The 23,010-nt window shown below is 37.8% G+C and overlaps 1 protein-coding gene across 1 annotated transcript in view; it reads right to left on the reverse strand.

Moving 5' to 3' along the window:
* IFT80 (intraflagellar transport 80) overlaps positions 1 to 23,010 on the reverse strand; it is a 111,189-nt gene that overhangs the window by 43,342 nt on the left and 44,837 nt on the right. The window contains exon 9 of the mRNA XM_007454132.1: positions 1,754 to 1,933. Coding sequence (XP_007454194.1) covers positions 1,754 to 1,933 — 180 coding nt within the window. The remainder of the gene's footprint in view (positions 1 to 1,753; positions 1,934 to 23,010) is intronic.

The following is a 23,010-nucleotide window of genomic DNA, read 5'->3' on the forward strand; positions in this document are numbered from 1 at the left end:
AAGAGTAGAACAGGGCTTCCCTGGTGGCGCAGTGGTTGGGGGTCCACCTGCTGATGCAGGGGACGCGGGTTCGTGCCCCGGTCCGGGAGGATCCCGCGTGCCGCGGAGCGGCTGGGCCCGTGGGCCGTGGCCGCTGGGCCTGCGCGTCCGGAGCCTCTGCTCCGTGGCGGGAGGGGCCGCAGCGGTGAGAGGCCCGTGTACTGCCAAGGAAAAAAAAAAGTAGAACAAAGCAAATGTATAAAGTACCTAATTATTATCAATCTGGTGACCATTATCCAGATTGTCTGTGAAAATCTGGATACTCAGTCTAAAGAATACCTGAACAGACACATCCAAGAAATCACAAGATACATGCTTCTACATTTTTTTTCAGATTTTTTTTTTTGATGTGGATCATTTTTTGCATCTTTATTGAATTTGTTACAATACTGCTTCTGTTTTATGTTTTGGTTTTTTGGCCACAAGGCATGTGGGATCTTAGCTCCCCACGCCCAACCAGGGATGGAACCTTCACCCCCCCGCAATGGAAGGCGAAATCTTAGCCACTGGACTGCCAGGAAAGTCCCTCAAATTTTTATAGTAATTATAATCATCTGAATTCGGAATACGGAAGATAGAGGCAACTGCTATGGACAGGAGAAAGAAAGGAAGAATATAGAGTTCCCTTTCCTTTGGGAGAGAGTTTGCCATCAACACATTGTCTTTGGCCACTCCTCCTAACTTTCATCAACTAACTTTTTCCCATTTTAGCTTGTCTTAGGTAATTCTTAAAAGGGGGAAAAATATTTTTTAATCAGGCTAAATAAACTCATACAATTATAAATAAATAAAATAATGTAACCCTGACAGTGATCAGCAGGTTATTACGTCTGCCTTGAGGTCAGCTCCAGCAGTTAAATCTAACTTGTTACAGCTTCCTTCCTTCTTCCTCAACTGAATCCACATACTCCCTCAATGCTTCAAGTTTCACTATCCCTGTTGTCACACCCAAGTTCATGTGCCGGAGGCACAGTGAGGCCAAACAAATCAAGACATTGAAGTCTGGAGCACAGAAAGGTTTATTGCAAGGGCTAAGCAAGGAGAAAGGGCAGCTCATGCTCAAAAGGCCCAAACTCCCTGACAGTTTTGGGGGAAGAGTTTTTAAAGGTAAGATTTGGGGTGAGGGCTGCAGAGTATGTGACTTTCTTCTGATTGGTTGGTGGTGAGGTAACAGGGTGATGTTTCTGGAATCTCAACCTTCTGGTTCCAACCAGTCTTGGGTCTACATGCTTGTGGTCAAGCATATAGTCACCATCCTCCAGCTGGGGTGGGGTCTCAGTTTCTGTAGAACAACCCAAAGATATGGGCTTTTGTACCAGGGAGGGCCACACAGGGTCCTGCTCAGTTTCAATCCCCTCTTTTCTTTGATACTCCTGAACCTTGAGGGGAACAGGTGAGGGACAAGAAAGGGAATAATGTTTTGGATAGAGAGGTTAACCATAAACTTGGCAGAGAAACTCGGGTTTAGGGGGCCTCAATTTCATCCCTGCCTCAACACCATAATTTCAGTACCTGTGGGCACTCATATTCTACGTCAGTGAAAGGTTCTTATTTTGTCATGAAAAAGTCATTAATGGTATAGTTAAAATATTTCTAGTATGACTGAATCTTTATAAACCTGACTTAAATATAATTAATGAAGATAATGCCATTTTCTGTATTGTAAACTAATGTGAAAAGAAGAAGATTTAATCAACCTGAAACATAATCATACCTGCATGGTCCTTCTTTTAGTTAATGTTACTTGAAAATCTTTCCACTCCCAACGTTGCTCCACCACATGTGCAAAAACAACATGTCCATTTCCACAGGCTCCAGCGATCTGGGTGCCATCAATTGACCATGTGATATTAAATATGCTGCCAGTGTTGGGCTTTTCTAAAGCATATGACCACTGGGGAAGAAAGAACAAGAATAGAATCAATTTATTTCAAAAACATTTTAAAGAAGTTTCAAATTGAGCATATGTTAACATACTAGGATGATTTTTTTTAAAGAATGTGTCTTTATTCTAGAATTATTTAGAAATATTTTTCTTAATAAAATGATAGCATACTGAAACGAAAGATATAGATGTGATTTTTAAAGTATACAGTAGAATACATAATACGATAAGAGTATGAAATCGCTCAAGAACTGCAAAACACCCACACCATTTTGATTTACATCATTTAATTTTAAACAGTTAATACTAAATGGGTAAATACAAAGATTATGTAGGAAAAAAAACAGACACCTTACTATTAATTCATAAGGATCTCTATAGTCCACACATCTAAAAATTTGTTACACAATGTAACTAAAACACCTCTAAAACACATATCTTAAACCATGAAAGTACAAGTAAATAGATATTTTCCTTTTTTCTTTTTCTCACAGTGCAGTTAAGTATAACCTCTTCTAGAATCTATGTTTGAGAAAGCGATCTAGCAATATCAATAAGCATCACCTGGAAAAAGGAGATTCTTGTGTGTGTGTGCAAATAAGACAGTAAGAAAAAAAATACCTTTTTCAAAGATGGTATTATATGCATTTTCTTTCATTCTTTCAGATGAAACATACATATTTACTAGAAGGATGATTTATTTGACTAAATTTATTTATAGTCTCTTTCCATTCTTTTAACCTTACAGACTACAGTCAAATTAAGTCTTGATTTTTTGTTGTTGTTGCCCTTGGGTGGGCATTTATTTTTGTTCTACATTGGTTTTTTGTTTGTTTGTTTTAATATTCATTATCAGCTATGGGCTCACTGACATAAAATCTGGAGAAAATAGAAAAAATTCACTAATCCACACTACTATAAAACAAGACTTTTAAATTCCCAATAAAAGTTCACATATCCAATAAAAAGGCTGTATGACTCTTACTACCCACTGACACTTTTTTCAACTCCTTCCCATCCCCCTTCAAATCTCTAACTATTGCTTAAGTAAAAGGCTCTATGATAAAGTTACTATGAAGAAGGTAATGAACAAACTGTAAGCTTTGCTTCATCAGCAGCATAAATATATATACATAAAATTCATATTTTTAAACTATTTACTTTAAAGCATGATTTAAAAATACCCAAAGAACCGAATCACCCAGAAAAATCTTACCAAAATTAAACATACAAATATTTATCTAAGAACTCATGCCTGATCCTAAGAAGAGAAAATGAAAAGAAATTTTAGATATTATCATCACCCTATATTCCTCTGACTTCTTTCAGAGTCCACATGAACCATGATACCCAAGTTATATTAAATTCATACCTTCTAAAAAATTAAATGATTTCTTCCTCTTTGTGATTACTCTAGTAATAAAAAAAAAAAATACAAGCACAAGCAAATCATCAGAGAAGGGGTCTTGAATAGTTACTAAATTTGAGAGGACAGGGTTATATTTTGTCCAATCAGTAAAGTTAATAATTTTTATTGGCAAATCAAAAAGATTTATCATTTGTTCTTTTTTTAAAAATTGAGGTATAGTTGATTTACGAAATTATATTAGTTGCAGGCGTACAACATAGAGATTCAAAATTTTTTTAGATTATACTCCATTTAAAGTTATTATAAAATACTGGCTACATTCCCTGTGCTTATCACTTGTGCTTTTAAAGAGACTTTTAATGCTCCAAGTCTCTTTTCTTCTCCAAGTAAGCCATGGAACACTGGATTCACATTTGCATTTCCAACCACTAGAAAGAAATGAAGCAGCCTCCCTGGATGTAATTTAGTGGTGCTAGCAGCAAGAACTCTGAAGATGAATTTTTACCTATCCCTCTCACTTATGCTAATCTCTTTGACCAAACTATCCTTTTGTTTAAGGTAGTGTTACTCAAAATGTGCTCAGGCCAGCACCATCTATATCATTTGTGATCTTGTTAGAAATGCAAATTAATAGGCCCCGCACCATCCTATTGAATCTGACCCTCTAGTGGATGAGGACCAGGAAACTTTTTGTTGTTGTTAGTCTGTTTTTCTTTTTTAATTTTTTTTTTTATTGAAGTATAGTTGATTTACAATCTTGTGTTAATTTCTGCTGTACAGGAAAGTGATTCAGTTATACATATAAATATTCTTTTTTAAATATTCTTTTCCATTATTGTTTATCATAGGATATTGAATATAGTTCTCTGTGCTATACAGTAGGACCTTGCTGTTTATCCACCCTGTATATAATAGCTTACATCTGCTAACCCCAAACTCTCACTCAATCCTTCCCCCAACCCCCACCACCACCACCTTGGCAACCACAAGTCTGTTCTCTATGTCTATGAGTCTATTTCTGTTTCGTAGATAGGTTCATTTGTGTCATACAGTATTTTAGATTCCACATATAAGTGATTTCATATGGTATTTGTCTTTCTCTTTCTGACATACTTCAATTAGTATAATAATCTCTAGTTGCATCGATGTTGCTGCAAATGGCATTATTTAGTTCTTTTTATGGCTGAGTAGTATTCCATTGCATATATATATATACACCACATCTTCTTTATCCATTCATCTATCAATGGGCATTTAGGTTGTTCAGGAAACTTTTAATGAGCTCTTCAGGAGATTCTTAAGCATCATAAAGTTAGGACACTCGTCCTCAACTCTGTACGTTAGAATCATCTGGGAAGCTTTTTTCAAAAAAATTACCAAAAACCAGGAATACAGCCAAATAAATCCAGAATTTCTTGGGGTGGGGTCTGGTTATGTTCTTAAAAGTTCTCTGGGGGCTTCCCTGGTGGCACAGTTGTTAAGAATCCACCTGCCAATGCAGGGGACACGGGTTCGAGCCCTGGTCCGGGAAGATCCCACATGCCACGGAGCAACTAAGCCTGCATGCCACAACTACTGAGCCTGTGCTCTACAGCCCGTTAGCCACAACTACTGAGCCCACGTGCCTAGAGTCCATGCTCTGCAACAAGAAAAGCCACCTCAATGAGAAGCCCGCGCACAGCAAAGAAGAGTAGCCCCCGCTTACTGCAACTAGAGAAAGCCCGTGTGCAGCAACGAAGACCCAACGCAGCCAAAAATAAATAAATAAATTTTTTAAAAAAAGTTCTCTAGGTGATTTTAATGTAGAACCACTGTTCTAAGAGAAAAGCAAAATCTGTGATTAGCTTTAAGACTATCATTAGCTGCTGACTCACTGTTAATACCAAGCCAATGAATTTGCTTTGCTAACACTTGAGATTACATGACCTTTGTTTTATCCACTAATCCAGCTTCTCTTTGTTATGTATAAATTTTTCTTACATTCATCAAGCTAATTTTTTTCTTTGAAACTTTTTATTAGAATTTCAAACATAAAGTATAATAGGAAGAATAACATAAAGCAGTGGTTCTCAAACTTTAATGTGTATTAGAATTACCTAGAGGGATTGTTAAAATAAATGGCTGGGCTCCAGTTTCTCTGACTTAGTAGATCTAGGGTGGGGGCCAAAGTGTTTGCATTCTAACAAGTTCCCAGGTGGTGCTCAAGCTTCTGGTCCAGCAACCACACTTTGAGAATGGCTGGTATAATGAAGCCCCATTACCCAGTTTCCAACAATTATCAACTAATAGGTAATTCTTATCTCATGCGTACTACCACCACGGCCCAGATCATTTTGAGCAGTCCCTCACATCATATCATTTCATCACAAAATACGTCGGCATATATCACTAAAAATCTAGTCATTGTTCAAATTTTTCCAATTGTCCTTTTCTGTCTTCAGTTTGTTGGAATTAAGATACAAATAAGGTACAATCATTTTGATTGGTTGCGAAGTCTCTTAGATTTCTTTTCATCTATAAGTCCCCCTTACACATGTTCTTTTCCCTTGAAATTTTCTGTGGTTGAAGAAACTGGGTCATGTCCTGTTGTTTCCCATAGTCTGGATTTTACCATCTGTATTCTCAAGGTGTTAACATGTTAGTCTGTCCCCTTTATTTCCTGTTAATTGATAGTTAGATCTAGAGTCTTGATCAGATTCAGGTTTAATTTTTTTGGCAAGAAAACTTCGTAAGTGATGTTGTGTACTTCCAGCAGGAAGTGTTTAATGTCCGAATGTCTTATGCTGTTAGCAGATGATAATCATTGCCTAGGAGGACTAATTCACTTACAGTTGCAAAATGGGAATATTCCAATCCTTTTTTCTTCATTTACTAACTGTAATAGTGCTACAAAAAGAAACATCTCCTCAACTATTTGGTTACCCTGGGATACAGTTCATATACCAAAGGCAGAATAAATTGATTATTTCCCCTTAATTATTCGTTTTCAAAAATATAAATTTGAATAGTGACAATATTATCAGTAGATAATTGATAATATTAAGAAAGTACTGTTAACTGTTTTTAGGTTTAATAATGGTATTGAGGTTAGGTTAAAAAAAGAAGTCTTGGGCTTCCCTGGTGGCGCACTGGTTGGGAGTCCGCCTGCCGATGCAGGCGGCGCGGGTTCGTGCCCCGGTCTGGGAGGATCCCGTGTGCCACGGGGCGGCTGGGCCCGGGCGCGTCCGGAGCCTGTGCTCCGCAATGGGAGAGGCCGCAGCGGTGAGAGGCCCGCGTACCGCAAAAAAAAAAGTCTTTGTGTTAGTGATACATACTGAAATATTTAGTGATGAAAAGATGAAATGTCAGGGATTTGCTCTAAATGATCTGAGCCATGGAGGAGTAGGTGGTGGTATAGATGAGATACGAATTAGCCATTAGTTAATAATTATTGGGTAATGGGTAAATAAAGATTCATTATACCAGTTGGTTCCCTTGTAACTTCCAAATGTAACCAAGAAATGTTACTGTTTAGTATCAAGAACTCATTAATTTTAACATATTTGATGTGTTTTTATAAATACAGTGCTCCAATTAGTCCAATTTTAGCCAGTGGAATCCCCTTTCAGTTGGTTCTTTAATCTTTTTGACAGAACCCTGTAGTCTTTGATCACTTCCCCGGCTTTGTACAATGACAAAATGTTCCAGTCTCATTTTTATATTTCCTGACCCACACCTGGCATCAGTCTTTTCTTCAGTGAGTCATGGTACACTTTATGGAAATACGGAAAACGGTACTGAAAAAAACCCCACAAGTGCTAAGGGTGCTCGCTGTTACTGAGCTGATCATTAAAGCCTTTTCTAGGCCTTTTTAATAGACAGAACTAGGAAATTTTTTCAATAACTCAAACTGATACTTCCAGTTCAAATCCAGGAACTGCAGGATTTTTATTTACCCTCTCCAATCTTACCTCAGTATCTGCTTTCACTTAGCCCAAAATCCCAGCTCTTAAAAGCATCAATACAAATACTCAGAATAACAACATCAACACCACAAGCAAACAGTTACAGAAGAGTTAAAAATTTTTTTCATTCTTTTGCCCTTAAGCTTATTTCCCTTTTTTTTTAAATGACAACTTTATTGAGATATATTTCATGTTATAAAATTCACCCTTTTAAAGTATAGAATTCAGTAGTTTTTTCAGTGTAGTCAGAGTTGTGCAACCATCACCACGACTATTTTCAGAACATGTTTATCACCACAAAAAGAAACACATGCCCATTAGCAGACACTCCCATTCCCCCCACCCTCACCCCCAAGCTCCTGGTAACCACTAATCTACTTTCATTTTCTATTCTGGCCATTTCATGTAAATGAAATAATACACTATGTGGCCTTTTGTGACTGGCTTCTTTCATTTAGCATAATGCTTTCAAGGTTCATCCATGTTGTAGCATGCATCAGTATGTCATTCCTTTTTATAGTCAAGTAATATAGTATTGTATGGGTATATCATATTTTGTTTCTCCATTCATCATTTGATGGGCTTTTGAGTTTTTCAACTTTTTTTACTATTATGAATAATGCTGCTATGAACATCTGTGTATAGGTTACTGTGTGGACATGTTTTCAATTCTCTTGTATACATACCTAGGAGTGGAATTGCTTTGTCTGTGGTAACTCTATGTTTAACATTTTGAGGGACTGCCAAAATGTTTTCCAAAGTCTTAGGATAATTTTCTGTTAAGTCTCTACTGTAAGCACAAGGAACAGACAATCAAATCATTTAAAGTCATTTGGCCTAGCTCCTCTCCGGGTAGGTATACAAATGACTGAATACACAATTAGGCTCATTTTTTTCATTTACTTTGGTTTTAGGAATTGCTTTCTAAAATTTTAATTTTGTTTTATAATTATGTAAAATGTTTACAGGGTATCAAAATTAAATTTACCCAAAAAGTATATAAAACAAGGTATAATCAAAGAAGTCCAACCTCTATCCCTTTTCTCTCTCCTATTCTCTCCTTCTCAATACTGATAATTATTTTTAAATTTTATGTTTTATCCTTGTATCTTCCTTCATTCTAAGTGTGTATGTGCACAGCTGTGTGTGTGTCTGTGTGTGTGTGTGCACACACCAGCATTTATCTAAGAAAGGGGTTAGGAGTAGTGATACAAATATGTCCAATATGAAGACATTATCTATTGTAGTATATGGATATACATATCCTTTTATAGCTATTGATAGTATGATCAATATTTTTTACATACTCTGTATATCCATACATGTGACTTCCAGATTGCTAGAGCTGAGGCTAAAATTCTCCAGTAGACTCCTTGAAAGACTCATGGGAATAACATTCCTTGAGTTCTTGCATGTTTATACCAGTATGCTTAAGACCTTTATATTTAAAAGTCAGAATAGCTGTAATATCCTATGTTAAGCATTGTACAGTGACGCTATTAAAATCTGACGGCATTCTGATTTTCCTCCCTTTATGTTCTTTTCCTTGGATGTCCATAGGACTTATTTCTTCTTCTTTAAACTCCTACAGTTTTATGAGTGTATATCTGGGTGTTGGCCATCTGGGTCAATTTTCCTAGGTATCTGGTATGCCTTTTCAATATCAATTTCAGATCCCTTAAGTCTGAGAAAATCTTTCTTGAATAGTGGCTTTTAGTATTTTTCTGTTCATTGCCTTGGACTTCTCCTTTAAAGATTCCTATTATATGTACCTCAGATTTTCTCTGCGAATCTTCTGTTATCTATCACTTTCTATCAAACTTTATATGTCTTTTGCCATTTCCTTGTTTCCATTTTATATTCTATTTATTATAAGGCATCATCCACTGTGTTCATTGGCTCTTATATTCCTTCTAGTTTGGTCTTCATTTCTGTAATGATTTTTCCTTTTTCAAATAATTCCCTCCTGAGTTCTGTCACCTCTCCTTAAAAGTCTCCCATTCTCCCGTCACCTAATTTCCTAGTTTTTCTAATTCGGATTTATATGGTTATTTAATAGCTTTTGTCATGGTTTTAAAACATCCTTCAACTTCTTTTAAATTAACTGGTTGCAGTGCTTGTCTGTTTATGGCATGGTTTTGTTGTCTTTGGCAACATTATGTGATTTGACTGTGATCCTGATCTTCTGCTCATTTTTAAGTGAAATGGGTTTTGCTGTACTTTGGGGAGGAAGGGATGTTCCAGAAGGATAGCTCTAGAGCTCTCTCTTGTGTTGTTTTCTCACAGTGATAAAAAAATAAAAATTAAAAAAAAAGCCTCCATTTTTTGAGACTAGCATTCTCTGCTTCTCCAATTTTATTTGGATCTATTCTCATCTTTGCTCAATTGTGTCTGTCCTAATCAAACTGGGTTTTAATCTCAGCAATTTCTGCAGTACAGGGCTTTGTCCCAAAAGGAAGCTTGATTTGTTAGTTTGAAGAGTACATTCGAACCAGACATCTCCAGCGCTGTCAGATCCTGTCATGATCCCCTTGCACTTACTCCGAATTGGATTCTACAGAAATTTCTTTCCAGTTTCAGCTGCTGTTCTCAGATTGGTCTGTCTCACTTTCAGGTATTTGTTGGTGATTTGGGAGTTCTTCTTTTCTTGTGGTCTTAGAAACCTGGCTACCTTTGCTCTGCTTCCTCATACACAGATGCTGATAACATGTATACCTGTCAATGGTACTTCTGGGAAAATCGCTTGAATTTAGGGTTTTGTAGGGATAGAGTACCACCCACTTTTGCTGTAGTTGCTATCTGTAGGTTTTGGTTATAGTCTTTTCCTTTCTCTGTTTTATGAGGGGATTTGAGAGGATTGAGAAACTATGCCACTATACCCAACAACATGGATAAATCTCACAGATACATGGTTGAATGGAAAAAGTCAGACAAAAGTGTAAATACCATATGATTTCATTTATATAAAGGTCAAAACAAGCAAAACTGATTTGTGATGACAGAAGTCAGAATAGTAATTACTGTGGAGGGGTAACTGATGGGGGGAGGCACAAAGGAAATTTCTGGGTTGTTGATAATGTTCTATATCAATATGGGCGATGGTTTCTTCGGTACTTGTATATATAAATAATACTGAGCTGTAAACATAAGATACTGTATATGTTTTATCTCAATTTTAAAAAAATGCTGCCTCTGCCATTATCATTCCCCCAACCTATTTTATTGAAATTATACTTCTTTTGTTTTGTTTTGTTTTGTTTTTGTTTTTGTTTGCGGTACGCGGGCCTCTCACTGCTGTGGCCTCTCCCGTTGCGGAGCACAGGCTCCTGACGCACAGGCCCAGTGGCCATGGCTCACGGGCCCAGCCGCTCTGCGGCATGTGGGATCTTCCCGAACCAGGGCACGAACCCATGTCCCCTGCATCGGCAGGCGGACTCTCAACCACTGCGCCACCAGGGAAGCCCCTGAAATTATACTTTGTTTTCATATTTTGAGATATAATACTGAGCTAAAATAAGTAAACATCAATACTAAAAAATAAAAGGATATATAAAAAATATATATTTATAGTAATCATAATCATGTAAAAATGTCTACTCAATGACTTGTAAGGTACACAGAAAATGAAAATATTTGATTTTTTTGTATGTTATGGTTATGGGTATTATTTTTTCTATTTTTTGTTATCATTATTTTTGTTATACTGTTTTTTGCCATAAATTTCTTCAATATATAAGCTGCCTTGTGTATTTAATTAAACTATTTAATACTAATTACTATTTGTGCTTTCACAATACTGGTAAGGTTTTCTATTTTTTTTCATAATTCCAAGCAATAAATTGTAGCTAACACGGTATTCTTAGAATACAGAATATGAAAAAGTATACATAAATTACTTTTGACTTGGATAAGTGAAAATAATTTATAAAAAAATAACAATATGTACCAAAATCAGAAAAAAGCAAATTCATATTTGTGCTTCTTGGTGAAAAAAAACAACAACACATGTTTTGTTGTTCATTTAAAAAAAGGTTTTTTAATGTTTTTAAATTACTCCACCAGAGAGGAAGTTTACTTTAACCAATTTAGCTATTCTTTATTCATTCTCCCACAATTATAACCTTTGCCATTAAATAACTATGATATTACATTATCTGTTTACATATCAGTACTCTCAAAAGAGGTGAGCTACTCCTCGAGTACAGGTATGGATGTTATTCCTTGAATAGTCAGAGTATCACACAGAACTTAACATACACAAATATTTGTTGAATGGATGAATGAATGTGCCTGTGTCTTTAAGCAAGCCTTCCTTCCCAGAGCTTAACCATGACTTCAACCAAACACGACTTTTAAAATTTTTAAAAATCCAAGGAGGAAATTAAAAGCCAAAGATTTACAAATTTTAAACTAGCCATCTCAAAAACATCAACCAAACTGACTTAATGGATCAATTCTAGTAAAACTAGTCAAAATGCTACAATGGAAGTCATTAATTAAGTTACATCAGTTGAGTTAATGTAAGTCATTAAAAACCAAAACAATATATTTTGTCTGTACAACGATGCGTTAAAACGCAACATTTGGACTTCCCTGGTAGCACAGTGGTTAAGAATCCGCCTGTCAATGCAGAGGACACGGGTTCGAGCCCTGGTCCGGGAAGATCCCACATTCTGTGGAACAACTAAGCCTGTGCGCCACAACTACCGAGCCCATGTGCCACAACTACTGAAGCCTGCGCACCTAGAGCCTGTGCTCTGCAACAAGAGAAGCCACCACAATGAGAAGCCTGCACACCGCAACTAGAGAAAGCCCGCACACAGCAATGAAGACCCAACACAGCCAAAAAAATAAATAAATAAATTTATTTTTTTTAATGCAACATTTATGGAACATCTATATGTTAAGTGGTTTTTTAAAAATAAATTTATTGGGGCTTCCCTGGTGGCGCAGTGGTTGGGAGTCCGCCTGCTGATGCAGGGGACGCGGGTTCGTGCCCCGGTCCGGGAGGATCCCACGTGCCGCGGAGCGGCTGGGCCCATGAGCCATGGCCGCTGGGCCTGCGCGTCCGGAGCCTGTGCTCCGCAGCGGGAGAGGCCGCAGCAGTGAGAGGCCCGTGTACAGCCAAAAAAATAAATAAATAAATAAATAAATAAATAAATAAATTTATTTATTTTCTTTTGGGCTGCAGTGGGTCTTCGTTGCTGTGCACGGGCTTTCTCTAGTTGCGGCGAGCGGGGGCTACTCTTCGTTGTGGTGCGTGGGCTTCTCATTGCAGTGGCTTCTCTTGTCGCGCAGCACAGGCTCTAGGCACATGGGCTTCAGCAGTTGTGGCATGAGGGCTCTGTAGTTGTGGCTCGCAGGCTCTAGAGCACAGGTTCAGTAGTTGTGGCGCACGGGCTTAGTTGCTCTGCAGCATGTGGGATCTTCCCGGACCAGGGCTAGAACCCGTGTCCCCTGCATTGTCATGCGACTCTTAACCACTGCATCACCAGGGAAGCCCTTAAGTGTTGATTTAAAAAGATTAAAAGTAAATTCTGTAATAAACTCTGATGTTGTATTGCTTGCTAAGTTTCTCAATTCTGGACAACAGGGTCTTATTACTGTAAAGCCAGCCCAATTCCCTTACTTCATGTTTATATTTTATGGCTTTATGGTTTCTATCAAAGTTGGTTTTATAGCAAATCTGAAAATACAATTCTAATTTTCATTATAAAGACACAAATTTATTCATGTAGAAAGAAAAACTCTCAGAGAATTAAACTGAAAATTTTTGGCAAATATGGCTAAGGAGGCTTTGGAACACAAATGGCAACCTCCTCCATTTTCTAGGACCTGGCCCTCCCCAGCAATCCCTATAGTTACTGCATTAGAGTCCTGATGGCCATGTTTATACAACATACCCCAACCTGACTGACCAGGCATGAGTTCTTAACCAAGCTTGGGCCAGTGACGCCTTCCCTGAGGGTATTTAAAACTAGGCCTAAGATTCTTATCTCAGTCTGGCTACTCTCCTGAGTAGAGATGTATACTTGAGAACTGTTGACATTTGTCACTTTCCAGCAGGTAAACTGGGGAGGGTTGGGGAGGGGTCAGCTTGCTGGGAAAGGAAAAAGAGGAGGGATATGCAGAGAGAAAAGCAGAGGCAAAAGGCACAAAGGAACCACTTTGTGTGTTTTCTTAGCATTCCAGTTTCTGATTCCTGAGGCCTAGCTACATCCTTGCTCTGGCTTCTAGAAGATAACCCTGTAATTTTAGAGCAAATTGCTCTTTTTTGCTTAATGGTTTCTGTTACTTGCACCCAACTATAATAAAATGTAGGATAAGTCTGAAGTTCTAGGATCAGCCACACTTCTCTAGCACTACCCCAGTTTTTCCCACTTCTGGCACATCATGTAGAGTACTACTCCCTCCTCTACAAACCTTATATTAAAAAACAAAGAAGCACCACACTAATACTATTCAGGAAAGGAAGCAAGCAATATGTCCAGTGCCCATGGAAAAGGCATCATAGAACTGTGGAGTTCAAGGGAGAGAGGCGATCACTTAGCCCAGATCATCTATTTTATAGATGAAGAACCTGAAGGTCCAGAAGAAGCCTTTAACTTTGTAAATTCACCACTGGAGCCTTGACTCCAGGGCTCTACAAACATATCAATACTATTCCTACATTAAAATAAAATAAAATAAAATAAAATAAAATAAGCAATCATACTGGACAGCACAATGCAGAGAACAATTGAGAATTCGTCTTCAAATTGTTGACGTATTAAAGGATATTACATCTCTTTGAGGGAGGATACCATTTTTTTCCCCTGTATTCTGTCAAATTGCTTAGGATACCATTTTTCTTCTCTGTATTCTGTCAAATTCCCAGCAGGGAAATGAGAGCTATTTAAACTAAAAAAACATAACTTGATTATAACAACTTTTAAAAGTACCTCCTAAATGTCAACTTCACTCTTCTCTTTACTACTTCTATATAAATACACTAGAGTAAAAGGATCCTCAAAAGCATATCTTTAGCCAAGTTGGATTAATTCAATTCATAAAATTGTGCGTTCACAAATTAAGTTTAGGAGGAAAAGAAAATAGACGCAAAGTTTCTTATTTTTCTTTAAGGTACACTAACGATTTTTAAGATCAATATTCTCTCTAATATACCAGGAATTAGCAAATTGCAGTCTGTCTTAAATTACGTGTTGACATACATAATTGACAATGAAAAGTGACATATAGCAGTATGACCAGTTACTGCAGATGATGAATCATTGTAATTATTTTAACTGAATGGGAGAATGAATGGAGGGAAGATTTTTTATTATAATGACTAACTGATATTCAAGAACAGAGAAAATGAAAAAAGTTCTCTCTTACATAAGCAATAGCACCACCTGCTGATAAATAAAAGCAACGACGTCAGTTAATTTAAAATCTGGCCAAAGGTACTTTATATACTCAGATCTTTTCCCTTGAATTCTGTTCCACTTAACGTAATATAATGCAATTCATTAATATAGTCTGTGTATTTATTTATAATGACTGTTAATTTTAAAGTTTTTACCTTACATATTTGAATCATGCATTTAAAAAAATCAAAGGTAAAAATAAAATGTATTATGGAATCCAGGGGAAAATTTTAGTTTACTCCCTGACCACTTCTAGAATAATGCCATCTCCCATACCTACCTTTATTTTTTTATAGCATTTATTACCACTTAACATATCATGTATTCATTCTGTTTGTTTATAGTCTTTTGTCTGCTGGAATAACAACGCTCAAGAGCAGGGAATTTATTTTTGTTTACTGCTGTTTTTTTTTTCTTTTCATTATTATTTTTTCTTTTTATTATTTATTTATTTATTTTTGGCTGCATTGGGTCTTCGTTGCTGCGCGCGGGCTTTCTCTAGTTGCAGTGAGCGGGGGCTACTCTTTGTTGCAGTGCGCAGGCTTCTCATTGAGGTGGCTTCTCTTGTTACAGAGCACGGGCTCTAGGCGCATGGGCTTCAGTAGTTGTGGCACGTGGGCTTCAGTAGTTGTGGCTCTCAGGCTCTAGAGCACAGGCTCAGTAGTTGTGGCGCACGGGCTTAGTTGCTCCAAGGCATGTAGGATCTTCCCGGACCAGGGCTCGAACCCGTGTCCCCTGCATTGGCAGGTGGATTCTTAACCACTGAGAGCCACCAGGGAAGTCCTCTTTCTATTATCATTATTATTATTATTTTTTGGCTGTATCGGGTCTTAGTTGCGGCACGTGGGATCCTTCACTGAGGCGCACGGGCTTCTCTCTAGTTGTGGTGTGTGGGTTTTCTCTCTCTAGTTGTGGTACGCAGGCTCCAGGGCACGTCGGTTCTGTAGTTTGCAGCACTCTGCACTCAGGCTCTCTCACTGAGGCACCCGAGCTCGGTAGTTGTGGCACGTGGGCTTAGCTGCCCCGCGGCATGTGGGATCTTAGTTCCCCGACCAGGGATCGAACACGCGTCCCCTGCATTGGAAGGCGGATTCTTTACCACTGGACCCAAATGGGACTACCAGGGAAGTCCCATTTACTGCTGCTTCTTTAACACCTAGGGCAAGTGCCTGGCACATAACAGGCTCTCAATAAACATTTGCAAAGAAATTAATGAATATGAAAATAAATGAACAAATGAATATGCAGTGCATTTTTAAGCTTCCTTGAAAGTATAATAGCTGTGTCAAAGACTTCAAGGATCTTGATAGACCTTGCCAAATTATGCTTGAGAAAAGCTGTACTTCAACACTTTATGAGGAGGCCCATTTTCCCATTTTCTGATGAGTGGGCAATGGCGTTAGAAAAAATGAACCCATTACTGAAGAAACTGAATATACTTGGGGGTTCTGGAGGCATTTACAATACACTTCTTTTATCCTTTGCTCATTTTTTTTCCAGTTAAAGATTTTCTATTTGGTTCTTTTTTATAATTTCTATAAGACCACTGATTTAAAGTCTTTGTATAGTAAGTCCAATGATGGGCTCTGGAGCGAGTTTCTATTTCTTCTTTTCCTATGAATGGGCCATACTTTGTATACTTGTAATTTTTTGTTAAAAAGTGGACGTTTTGAATATTATTATGTGGTAAACTCTGGAAATCAAATTATTCCCCCCCTCACCAGGGCTTGATGTTGTTTCTTTTTGAGGGATACAGTCACCTGTTTATTTAGTGACTTTTCCAAATTATTTTTGCAAAGACTGTATTCCTTTCATGGATGGTCACTGAAGTCTTCATTCTGTTATCTCAGTGGTCAGCTAGCAACCTGACAGAGCCAAAAACAAAGAAAAAAAATACTGTCCCACTCTGCCAATGGACTCTGAGCTAGGGCACTCCTTCAACACTTAGCCAGGCCACCTATAATTCGGCCTAAGCCTTCACCTCCTGCCTGTGCAGAGCCCAAAGACCGGCCAGTAATACTCCTCTAAAGTCTTTTCTGTGTGTCTGGCCCTGAGCATGTGTGTTGCACACTGAATTCCTCAGTATATGTGACAGCTCTCCAAAACCGTTATTTTTCCATACATCTTCCTCCTCAGCCTCTTCCTTCCCAGGCTTTTTTGGTCTACCTGAAGCTTGCCCCATTCACAATCCCTTGCCCCAAGTGTCTGTGGGTAGTATGCCTTTACATGCTTTCAACAGATGCCACCTGGGAAGCTACTCCAGCTCTGAGAGATTTCCAAGGAAGGCAAAACAAAGACAAGCCTCTGTGCAGGTGTCTCAGGGGAACCAAAAAGCATAACTACAGTTTTCTGAGAAAATGGTCCATATTGTACCCCTGGCACCAACAAGCTACACCAGAACTCAGGCTGCCATTCCCGTGGCCACTGCCAAGCTGGGAATGGGGGATGGTATGCAGGTAAGCAAAAAATGCCACAATGCTTTCTTACCAAAATTTAGCACCCTCTTTCTTTCTTCATTAAGCATTTCCCTGGTTGCAACAAAGTTTTTTTTTTTTGCGGTACGCGGGCCTCTCACTGTTGTGGCCTCTCCCGTTGTGTAGCACAGGCTCTGGACACACAGCCTCAGGGGCCATGGCTCATGGGCCCAGCTGCTCCGCAGCATGTGGGATCTTCCCGGACCGGGTCACGAACCCGTGTCCCCTGCATTGGCAGGCGGACTCTCAACCACTGCGCCACCAGGGAAGCCCTGCTACAAAGTTTTGAATTAGATTCCAGAGCTCTGAAAAAGTTGATTCTGATATTGTTTTTTTTTGGCCAGTTAATGGTTGCTTGAGTGGAGGGACCAATTCTTGGAGCTCCCTACTCTACCATTTTCTGCAACATCACTTCTTTTTATTTTTATTGAAGAATTTTTTAAAGACCTTTACTGCATCTGTACCATTGATACACAGTCATTAAAAAAGGTTCACACTACACAAAATCATATAAAGAAGCAAAAGATCACCCAAATATAGTATTGGGTGTACCTTTAGCCACAATAGTTAGTAGTTAGAGGTAGTTAGAGTTATGGGCATACAATTTTATACAAGTGAGATCACAGAATAAAACCTGGTCTTTTTACTAACTAACTTACCATAGATAGCTTTCCAGGTTATTAAACATAATCCCTCTTCCCTGCTTTTAATGACCTGAGGGTATTCCATTTTAGGTATATAGAATATTAAACTAATCAGCCTCTCATTTGTGGACACTTTATTTCTGATTTTTACCATCATAATACTGCAATGAAATTGTTATGCATACATCTTTGTGTACTTGTCCAATGATCTTTAGAGTAAATTCCTAGAAATGAGGGGAAAAAAGATTGAAGAAATAAGAATAGAGCCTTGTTGACCTGTGGGACAACAGCAAAGGTCTAAAAAATTTGTAATTGGACTTCCAGCAGGGAAGGGAATGGGGCAGAAAAAATTTGAAAAAATAATGGCCAAAATTTCCCCCGGTTTGGTGAAATCATAAATTTACATATTCAAGAAGTATAAAGAATCCCAAACAAGACAAATACAAAGAAAGTCATACACTATCAAACTATTGAAAACCGAAGACAAAGCTTCAAAGCAGCCAGAGGTAAAGGCCACTTTACATTCAGGAGAGCAATGATACCAACAGTCACTTATTTCTCATCAAAAACAATAAAGACAAGGAGACAAAATACCTGTATGCAGAAAATTATAAGACAATGATGAAAGAAATTAAAGATGATACAAATAGATGGAGAGATATACCATGTTCTTGGATTGGAAGAATCAACATTGTGAAAATGACTCTACTACCCAAAGCAATCTACAAATTCAGTGCAATCCCTATCAAACTACCACTGGCATTTTTCACAGAACTAGAACAAAAACTTTCACAATTTGTATGGAAACACAAAAGACCCCGAATAGCCAAAGCAATCTTGAGAACGAAAAATGGAGCTGGAGGAATCAGGCTCCCTGACTTCCAACTATACTACAAAGCTACAGTAATCAAGACAGTATGGTACTGGCACAAAAACAAAAAGATAGATCAATGGAACAGGATAGAAAGCCCAGAGATAAACCCACACACATATGGTCACCTTATCTTTGATAAAGGAGGCAGGAACGTACAGTGGAGAAAGGACAGCCTCTTCAATAAGTGGTGCTGGGAAAACTGGACAGGTACATGTAAAAGTATGAGATTAGATCACTCCCTAACACCATACACAAAAGTAAGCTCAAAATGGATTAAAGACCTAAATGTAAGGCCAGAAACTATCAACCTTTTAGAGGAAAACATAGGCAGAACACTCTATGACATAAATCACAGCAAGATCCTTTTTGACCCACCTCCTAGAGAAATGCAAATAAAGACAAAAATAAATGGGACCTAATGAAACTTAAAAGCTTTTGCACAGCAAAGGAAACCATAAACAAACAAGACCAAAAGACAACCCTCAGAATGGGAGAAAATATTTGCAAATGAAGCAACTGACAAAGGATTAATCTCCAAAATTTACAGGCAGCTCATGCAGCTCAATAACAAAAAAACAAACAACCCAATCCAAAAATGGGCAGAAGACCTAAATAGACATTTCTCCAAAGAAGATATACAGACTGCCAACAAACACATGAAAGAATGCTCAACATCATTAATCATTAGAGAAATGCAAATCAAAACTACAATGAGATATCATCTCACACCAGTCAGAATGGCCATCATCAAAAAATCTAGAAACAATAAATGCTGGAGAGGGTGTGGAGAAAAGGGAACACTCTTGCACTGCTGGTGGGAATGTGAACTGGTACAGCCACTATGGAGAACAGTATGGAGGTTCCTTAAAAAACTACAAATAGAACTACCATATGACCCAGCAATCCCACTACTGGGCACATACACTGAGAAAACCATAATTCAAAAAGAGTCATGTACCAAAATGTTCATTGCAGCTCTATTTACAATAGCCCAGAGATGGAAACAACCTAAGTGCCCATCATCAGATGAATGGATAAAGAAGATGTGGCACATATATACAATGGAATATTACTCAGCCATAAAAAGAAACAAAATTGAGCTATTTGTAATGAGGTGGATAGACCTAGAGTCTGTCATACAGAGTGAAGTAAGTCAGAAAGAGAAAGACAAATACCGTATGCTAACACATATATATGGAATTTAAGGAAAAAAAATGTCATGAAGAACCTAGGGGTAAGACAGGAATAAAGACACAGACCTACTGGAGAACGGACTTGAGAATACGGGGAGGGAGAAGGGTGAGCTGTGACAAAGCGAGAGAGAGGCATGGACATATATACACTACCAAACATAAGGTAGATAGCTAGTGGGAAGCAGCCACATAGCACAGGGAGATCAGCTTGGTGCTTTGTGACCGCCTGGAGGGGTGGGATAGGGAGGGTAGGAGGGAGGGAGATGCAAGAGGGAAGAGATATGGGAACATATGTATATGCATAACTGATTCACTTTGTTATAAAGAAGAAATTAACACACCATTGTAAAGCAATTATACCCCAATAAAGATGTTAAAAAAAAACAAACAATAAAGACCAAAAGAGAGTAGAACAATATCTTTAAAGTGCTAAAAGAAAGGAAAAACAACTCTGTCAACCCAGAATTGTAAATCCAGCAAAGAGAAAAATAAAAACATTTTCAAATATACAAAAAGAAAGAAAATTTATCACCAGCAGTTATACACTATGAGATATGCCTAAAAGAAGATTTATAGGTTGAAGGAAAATTGTATCAGATGGAAATCAGTATCTTTAGGAAGAAATGAGAGCACTAGAAATGCTAAACATTTCTTTCTTCCTTAATTTCTTTAAAGTGAATATGACTTTTAACAGCAAAAACTGTATCATATTGTGATAGATGTAACATAATTATAGCATAAAGGAAAGGTGGGTAAATGGAATAACATGGATGCAAGGTTCTTATATTTTACATGAAATGGTATCATATTAACTCTAAGTAGTATGTGAGACAAAACAAGCACCAAGTAATGCTCATTCTCTGGTCAAGGGGCCAGGTAGAGGGGTTGCAATGCAGGACGGAACCCTTTGAACATAACTACCCTTCTCCAAACACACACCATGAAAGAAACCATGGCACTCTCCCCACCAGGCACTGTGTGCTGTGGAAACAGTGGGATGGAGCCCTGTGGAACATTCCCGCTCTGCACTCAAGTGAGCAGAGGTAGCACCTTTCCGCCTCCCCACGTAGTGCTGTAGAGACAGAGCCCCTCAGGCCATTCCAGCCCTGCAATGCCAAAGCAGTGGCCCTCTCCAGTGAGCACTGTGAAGGCTGCCCAGTGGGGCCCCCATCTACCATGCCTGATTTGCACTAATGACAACAAAGAGGCAGCAGTCAACCCCCTCGATACAAGAGTTGGGGTAGGATTATGGAGAGGAGGGAACTGGAGAACGGTATTCTTTAAGTCTATGTATAAAGCCCTTGGAACACTATCAAGCAGCCTATTCATGCAGCTGACTTGAATCAACACAGTAAAACCATGACAACTAACTGGACTACGGAATACCACCTAAAATGGCTTTGAAAATGAAATTGATATTTGAACAACAATCCACAAAAGTGAGCCAGGATGTGAGTTCTGAACCAATACAGGTAACTTGCCTGCTTAAATAGAAGATGTAAATGGGAACAGGAGTTTCGTAACAGCCTAGTGAGGGTCTTTTTAGAAAATTCCAATTTTATGATGAAAGTTAATGGGAATATTAGATTTACTATATAACAACTGAGTTGGAGTAATGTACTTATACAAAAATATAAAAATTTCTGCTTTTCCAAATATTCTTCCCATCAGTCCATTTACATACGTGCATAGTAAGGAATATATTCAAACCAAAACCTCTTAGTTACAGCCTCCAAGCATTTGAGTTTTTTTCTCCCACTAGAAATATTTCTTGAAAAACATTAAAAGAAAATATTTACAAAAATCACATTTTTCTAGGCTTATTATTTCACAGATAACCTGAAAGTTTACACCAACATCATCCTTTAAGCCTTATATTAAAAAATTACTGTCCAATTTCTGTCAAGGAAGCCTAGATAAGAATTTTTAAAATGTTAAGAACACTGCACTCAACTAAAAATCTGTGGAGAGCTCTCAAAACAGAGCTCTCAAGATAGAAATCTGATAAATTTGTAGCAAATCCTTCCTCAGGACCAGATTTTTATAATATCTAATATTGAAATTATTCCACAGAATCTGGCCCTGGATAAATGATTACTACTATTAATTATACAACTTTAAGGTGCAGATTTTGAGGGAAAAAAAAAAGAAGCAAGGAGCTACATTTAAGTGTGACATTTCTAGGTTGAAGAAAACATGTACTTACTTCTTAAAAGAAGCCTTAATAAGTTTTTTTCAACAGATAAACAACTGTGTAAGAAAAGTATGCAGCACCAGCTGACTTAAATTTTTGGCTCTAACTTGACACCACTTACTCAGTAAGTAGAAAAGGTGAAGAATCTCAATAAGCATTGCCCTTCTTACCTTTCACCATACGAACTTGCCTTGACCCTCCAAATAGATTAGTTCTCATTACTAGGAACAGCCTGTACCTCCTTGTAAAATTTATTACAACTGTAATTAAATAACTGAGTGGGTAATTAATTATTTAATACCTGTCTTAGCAACAAGAAAGTAAACTCCACAAGGGGAATGTCTGCTTGGCATTTTTAAAAAAGATGTGCAGGAAGTAATTGTGCAGTAGGTAATTTGGTTTTGACTCAAAATGCTTATAGCATTTATATCTTAGTGAACAGAATTACTTCCCAATAAAGATGTATATGTTCTATATCACCTTAAAAACAATTTTCCATGTTTTAATTATATATACATATAAATTAAATAGCTTCAAAACTCAACCTTTGTTTAAAAAGGAAAGAAAACTGAATTACATGATTAGAGAATCCAATGAATTTTGCAAGCAAAATAAAATTAAAGGATAAATCTAGTTTTTTCCCTCTTCAAAAATTATACAAAGCATGTCTTTTATTTGAAAATTTTAGAAAATGCAGTTATGAAAAAAAATCAAACTCCAGGGATAACCATTGTTATAATGTGGTATATTGTCAGACTATTTTTCTATTCATATATAGACACATATCTTGACACAAATAGGACCATCCTACAGATAAAATTTGTAACATTTTTATGACTATATATCTTAAAAATCTTTTCATGGCATTATGAAAGCAGATTATCACTTTTAATAACTATATGACAGGGCTTCCCTGGTGGCGCAGTGGTTGAGAGACCGCCTGCCAATGCAGGGGACACGGGTTCGTGCCCCGGTCCGGGAAGAT

Source organism: Lipotes vexillifer, unplaced genomic scaffold (genome assembly GCF_000442215.2).
Source record: "Lipotes vexillifer unplaced genomic scaffold, Lipotes_vexillifer_v1.1 scaffold641, whole genome shotgun sequence".
Lineage (NCBI taxonomy): Eukaryota > Metazoa > Chordata > Mammalia > Artiodactyla > Lipotidae > Lipotes > Lipotes vexillifer.